The sequence below is a fragment of the Pelophylax lessonae genome (genome assembly GCF_965119305.1).
Source record: "Pelophylax lessonae genome assembly, chromosome: 1".
Taxonomy (NCBI): domain Eukaryota; kingdom Metazoa; phylum Chordata; class Amphibia; order Anura; family Ranidae; genus Pelophylax; species Pelophylax lessonae.
In genome coordinates this window covers 477716545-477723375 of record NC_138768.1, presented here as the reverse complement: position 1 = coordinate 477723375, position 6831 = coordinate 477716545, and the positions used below count along the sequence as shown (strand labels likewise).

Sequence of the window (6831 nt, the reverse complement as noted above, 5' to 3'; positions counted from 1 at the left end):
AAGTGGTTAAAGTGTGTATCTAGTTACCAAACAATTGGGTATTAAATGAATTTACTGCACACAAAGAAGTGTCAGAATTGCCATGGGCACCAAGTGGTTAAACAATTAAAAAGAAATCAATCACATAAAAAAAAAAAACAGAAGAAGAAAAAACAAAAGCGCACTATCAATGTATAAGCCAAAAATATATATTTTAAAAAAGGTACTTGATGGAGATAGTCACTGGGCTTTCATAGTCTGCATAAAAAGATACCCAGTTTAGGTTAGATGTAACATGATAGAAGGTGAAAAGAACCATCATTTTAAATCGGATGCTAGCGCTTAGCTTATGCAGTGCTACTGTATGTCATATGATATGATTATGCATAATGAAAAAAGAAAAAAAGGAAACATACTTTAAGTTTTTTTTATTTTACAGTACACCTAATATTAGGTTTAATAGGATTAATATGAATAATCTTCCATGAAGTGTTCACAGGTATGGTTGATCACTTGACAATTCCCATTTAGGAGGGCAGATTCCAGGCGTCACTGGCTTTTTTGTAGCTTTTGAAACCGCTGAATCGGAGCTACAAGATAAGAATAGTTACAATTAAAAACATTTACAATTATGCACAACATGAACACTCAAAAAGGAATATACCCAATTCAAAAAACATTTTATTAGCTTATGTTTCTCTGTTCACAATTAGAGATTTTCACTATTCTTCCAATCCCATGAAACCAAACTAGTTTGATAGGCTTTGCTTGATGAGTGACAGTGTCCCCAGAGGTGACAGGCTGCACCCCCAAATTTACCCCCCTTGCCAAAGTGACAGGCTGCCACAACTCCCCTTACCCCCCCCCCCCCCAAGTAAACCATTTTCCTCGGTCTGTGGAGGGGTGGTATTCCACAGGGCCGGGCCGGTCCTTGGTGCCTGGGAACTGCTCATTTAGAGGACAACTTGAAATGCATATCCATATAGTGCATTGCGAAAGTATTCGGCCCACTTTTGCCTCATTTCAGGCTTCAAACCTAAAGATATAAAACTGTAATTTTTTGTGAAGAATCAACAACAAGTGGGACACAATCATGAAGTGGAACGAAATTTATTGGATATTTCATTTCAAACTTTGACAAATAAAAAAATGAAAAATTCGGAGTGCAAAATTATTCATTAAAGTTAATACTTTGTAGCGCCACCTTTTGCTGCGATTACAGCTGTAAGTCCCTTGGGGTATGTCTCTATCAGTTTTGCACATCGAGAGAGACTGAAATTTTTGCCCATTCCTCCTTGCAAAACAGCTCGAGCTCAGGGAGGTTGGATGGAGAGCGTTTGTGAACAGCAGTTTTTAGTTCTTTCCACAGATTCTCGATTGGATTCAGGTCTGGACTTTGACTTGGCCATTCTAACACCTGGATATGTTTATTTGTGAACCATTCCATTGTAGATTTTGCTTTATGTTTCAGATCATTGTCTTGTTGGAAGATAAATCTCCATCTCAGTCTCAGGTCTTTTGCAGACTCCATCAGGTTTTCTTCCAGAATGGTCCTGTATTTGGCTCCATCCATCTTCCCATCAATTTTAACCATCTTCCCTGTCCCTGCTGAAGAAAAGCAGGCCCAAACCATGATGCTGCCGCCACCATGTTTGACAGTGGGAATGGTGTGTTCAGGGTGATGAGCTGTGTTGCTTTTATGCCAAACATAACGTTTTGCATGGTTGCCAAAAAATTCGATTTTGGTTTCATCTGACTAGAGCACCTTCTTCCACATGTTTGGTGTGTCTCCCAGGTGGCTTGTGGCAAACTTAACTACACTTTTTATGGATATCTTTAAAGAAATGGCTTTCTTCTTGCCACTCTTCCATAAAGGCCAGATTTGTGCAGTATACCACTGATTGTTGTCCTATGGACAGAGTCTCCCACCTCAGCTGTAGATCTCTGCAGTTCATCCAGAGTGGTCATGGGCCTCTTGGCTGCATCTCTGATCAGTCTTCTCCTTGTATAAGCTGAAAGTTTAGAGGGACGGCCAGGTCTTCGTAGATTTGCAGTGGTCTGATACTCCTTCCATTTCAATATTATCGCTTGCACGGTGCTCCTTGAGATGTTTAAAGCTTGGGAAATCTTTTTGTATCCAAATCCGGCTTTAAACTTCTCCACAGCAGTATCTCGGACCTGCCTGGTGTGTTCCTTGTTCTTCATGATGCTCTCTGCGCTTTAAAAAGGGACCTCTGAGACTATCATAGTGCAGGTGCTTTTATGAGGAGACTTGATTACACACAGGTGGATTCTATTTATCATCATTAGTCATTTAGGTCAACATTGGATCATTCAGAGATCCTCACTGAATTTCTGGAGAGAGTTTGCTGTACTGAAAGTAAAGGGGCTGAATCATTTTGCACGCTCAATTTTTCAGTTTTTTTATTTAACAAAGTTTGAAATATCCAATAAATTTCATTCCACTTCATGATTGTGTCCCACTTGTTGATTCTTCAAAAAAAAAAAAAAAAATGGATTTTTGTAAAATCTTACCGTAAAATCCTTTTCTCTTAAGCTCTTTGACAGACGCAGTCCTCTTGATTAATATCAAATTGGGTTATACTGCCCTCTACAGGAGTAGGACACTAGGCAGAAGGAAAACATTCTGGCTACACCTTAGGGGCAGTCCCAGAGGGTATATCCTCTCTCTCTCCCTGCTACAGGATGTCAGTTATGTCACAAAGCAGTGTCAGAGAATTTAACCCAACTCAAAAAGTAGAGGGGCGGGTACTGCGTCTGTCAATGAGCTTAAGAGAAAATAATTTTACGGTAAGATTTTACAGAAATCCATTTTTCTCTGTCGCTCATTGACAAACGCAGTCCTCTTGATTAATATCAAATTGGGACGTCCCAAAGCAGTGCCACAAATGAGGGGTTGGATAACAGAAATCAAAATCCAATCTAGAAGGCCCAACCGGTGTCAACTAGAAGTTTTAAAGGCTTATCAGACAAAAGGATGAGACTCAACTGAAAATCCAACAGAAAAAAACCCTCGAGGTAGACCAACAGTCTCCTCAAATTGCGGCCTGCAAAACCTTGCGGCCAAAAGAGGCATCCGACGATGCCATCACATCAACTTTATAAAATTTTGTAAAGGTATGAACCGACGACCAGGTAGCCGCCTTGCAAACCTGGACCACTGACGCCTGATAGCGGAAGGCCCAGGAAGCACTGAGCGCCCGAGTGGAGTGCGCCTTAACAGGGAACGGAGGATTTCCGACCCTTAATAGAATAAGCCTGTACCACCGTCTGTCTGATCCATTTGGAGATAGTCGCGGCAGATGCAGGCAACCCCTTTTTGGGGCCATCCGTGATCACAAAAAGTGAATCAGTTTTACGAAACGAGTCCGTAGTTTTCAGGTATACCCTGATTGCCCGAACCACATCCAAGGAATGTAACGCACACTCCCGAGGATGACTGGGCTTAGGACACAGGGAAGGCAATACAATGTCCTCATTCAGATGAAACTCTGAAACCACTTTAGGAAGGAAGGATGGATTCGGACGAAGAACCACCTTATCCCTATGAACCACCAGATATGGGAAACAACAAGATAATGCGGCCAGTTCTGACACCCTGCGTGCAGAAGTAATGGCCACCAAGAAGGCCACCTTCTGGGATAATGTAAACAAGGGAATCTCCCTGATATTTTCAAAGGGAGGTTTCTGAAGAAACGACAACACCAAATTAAGATCCCAGGGCGGTAAGGGCGCGCGCACTGGCGGAGCCAGGTGCCGCACCCCCTGGATGAAATTCCGCACCAAGGAATGGGTAGCCAAAGGTTTCTGAAAGAAAATTGCTAACGCTGAAACCTGACCCTTGACAGTACTCAAGGCCAGCTTCTGCTCAACCCCCTCTTGCAGAAAAGCCAAGATTCGGGTTACCGAATAGGCACGTGGAGGAAATCCAAGGGATTCACACCACGCAATATAAGACCTCCATGTGCGATGATAGACCTTTCTGGAAGTCGCTTTCCTTGCTTTAATTAAAGTAGGAATAACTGAAGTTGACAATCCTTTGTCCTTCAGCAACTGAGTCTCAATAGCCAGGCCGTTAAAGCCAGCGATTGTAAAGCAGGATGGAAGATCGGTCCCTGAGACCGCAGATCCTCCCTGAGAGGAAGTCTCCAAGGAGCGTTCGCGACCAGCCTGCCCAAGTCGGCGTACCCGGGTCGACGAGGCCAGTCCGGAGCTACCAGGATAACTGGAATTCCCTCCACCTCTATCCTGCGAAGAAGTTTCGGCAGCAACTTGAGAGGAGGGAAGACATACAGTAGCTGATACTGTCCCCACGGGGCGACCAGCGTGTCTGCTGCGTCCGCTCGAGGATCTCAGGAGCGGGCTACAAATCTCCGCACCTTTCTGTTGAGCCGAACTGCCAACAGATCCACCCCCGGGGTGCCCCAATGAAGGCACAGCTGGTGAAATACCTCTGGATGAAGAGGCTATACCCCTTGATCCAGAATCTGACGGCTGAGATAATCTGCCTGCCGATTTTCCACCCCCGGAGTGAATATCGCGGAGAGAGCCGGAACAACCGGTTCCGCTCAATGAAGAATGCTGGCCACTTCTATGGCCGCCAGGGCACTCTTGGTGCCCCCTTGGTGATTGACATAAGCCACGGCCGTGGCCTTGTCCGACTGGATCCCAACCGGGCTGCCCTGAAGCTGCTCGATCCAGTAAATCAGACAAAGTCTGATCGCTCTCAGTTCCAATACATTTATCGGTAACCTGGATTCTATCGGAAGAAATCACTTCCCCTGGCTGAGCATCGGAGACCGAAGCCACCGGACCAGAGACTCCCTGGTCCGCTCGCTCAAACGGATCCGATTGTCCAGAGAATCGGGATTCCGATTCCATTTGAAAAAAATCTCCTTTTGGAGAATTCGGGTATGAGACTGGGCATACGGTACTGCCTCTAAGAAGGCCACCATCAGTCCCAAGATCCCTATCCGAAGGGAAGACCAGTTGACGGACAGTAACATCCGAATCATTCACTGAATCTTCCGGAGCTTCTCCGTAAGGAGACACACCCTTGCCAAGGATGTCTCCAAAGTTAGGCCCAGATCTGTTCAGATGGACTCCATCTTGAAATCTTGTACCCGGACAAAATGATTGAGTGCTCTTAAGTCCAGAATTGGACGCACCTTGCCCTCCTCTCTGGGTATTGTGAATAGGTTCGAATAGAACCCCTGAAAACGTTCTGCTCAGGGAACGGGAACTACCGCTCCCTTTTGCATCAAGTCCATTACTGCCCCCCGCAAAGCTCTTAAGCGATCCGGGGATAGTCGAACGTTGGAAGGGAAGAATCGCATCGGTAGAAGTGATCGAAACTCGATCTTGTATCCCGACCGTATGACCTCGCGAACCCCTTTGTCCGCGATTCTGGAAAGCCATGGACCCGGAAACCGGTGAAGACGTCCCCCCACCCCAGAGATGGGTGGGGGCGCACCTTCAGGCTGTATTGGTCTTATCTTCAGGTTTGGCTGAGCCGGATTTTTGTTTTTTGTTTACCCGACCAGCGCCCTTTGAAACCCCCTGAAGGGGCTTTGCCTTATCGCCCGCCCCAGCGGAACGAACAAACTTTTTATGAGCGGAAAAGGAAGGTCCTCGTCTGTTACGAGGTCCTTTACCCTTAGCAGTCTGTGGCAAAAAAGTGCTCTTGCCCCCAGTGAGATCCTTTATAATCTCATCCAAGGTGGCCCCAAACAGGCGATCCCCCTGAAAAGGAAGATTAGCCAAAGCTTTTTTGGAACCCTGATCCGCCGACCAGCACTTTAACCAAAACACACGTCTGAGGACCACTGCTGAAACAGATGCACGCCCTAACAAGGGAGTGGCGTCCAAGGCGGCGTCACAGATGAACTGTAGCCCTTGTATAATCTGCTCTAGCAAATCTGATACTGCCAGGGGGATACTTCTCCCCTTTATGTCACGGCGTAACAATTTGGTCCATTCTGTCAATGTTTGTGAAACTAAACCAATGGCAACCACTGGCCTAACTGTTGACCCTATCAGGGAAAAAATGGAGCGGGATTCCGCTTCCACTGTTCGATCCACCGGATCCCTAAAGGACGGAGCGTCCTCCAACGGGATAACAGAGGCTTTATTTAGTCTGGAAATCGGTGAGTCCACCACTGGTGGTACCGTCCATTTTTTAAGGAGGGATTCCTCAAACGGATAGCGCCTAGCAATGCGTTTGGAAATAGCAGGGGTTCGTTTCGGACGATCCCATTCTTCTTTAATTAGATTACCAAAACATTTGGGCAAGGGAAAAACCTTCGCCATTTTGGTAGGCTTGCTAGTCCCAAAGGGAATTTCAGTGTCAGCTACCTCTGCCGGTGTAACCTCAAGACTTAAGGTTTCCCGGACAGACATGACAAGTGTGTCCACCAACGCTTCTTCTTGCGCTATGACGGAGGCAGAAACGTCCTCCTCACTGTCTGAGGAGACCGTACCCGAGACAGCAGCCCCAGAAGAGGGAGAGAGAAAAAGAGAGAAAAAGAGAGAGAGAGAGAAAAAGAGAAAAAGAGAGAGAGAAAAAGAGAGAGAGAGACAGAGAGAGACAGAGAGAAAGACAGAGAGAGACAGAGAGAGAGACAGAGAGAGAGACAGAGACAGAGACAGAGACAGAGACAGAGACAGAGAGAGAGAGACTCACCACCTGATGCACAGAAGTTTCTATCAACCTGCTCTCAGCGCTGTCTCTTACAGACAGGAAGTCTTTTGGATCCTTTTCCCGGGTAAAGGAGGCGGCTCTGCCCCTTTACACACCTTCCAGCGCCTCCCATGCTACTCCTCGAGGTAGCT

General features: G+C 46.1%; 1 protein-coding gene across 1 annotated transcript in view; it reads right to left on the bottom strand.

Annotated features, from left to right (window-relative positions):
* Positions 1-395: 395 nt before the first annotated feature.
* The window catches only part of NDUFA7 (NADH:ubiquinone oxidoreductase subunit A7), a 40269-nt gene continuing 33833 nt past the window's right edge, over positions 396-6831 (bottom strand). The window contains exon 4 of the mRNA XM_082270113.1: positions 396-569. Within this exon, the coding sequence (XP_082126239.1) occupies positions 473-569 (97 nt within the window). The 3' untranslated portion in view covers positions 396-472. The remainder of the gene's footprint in view (positions 570-6831) is intronic.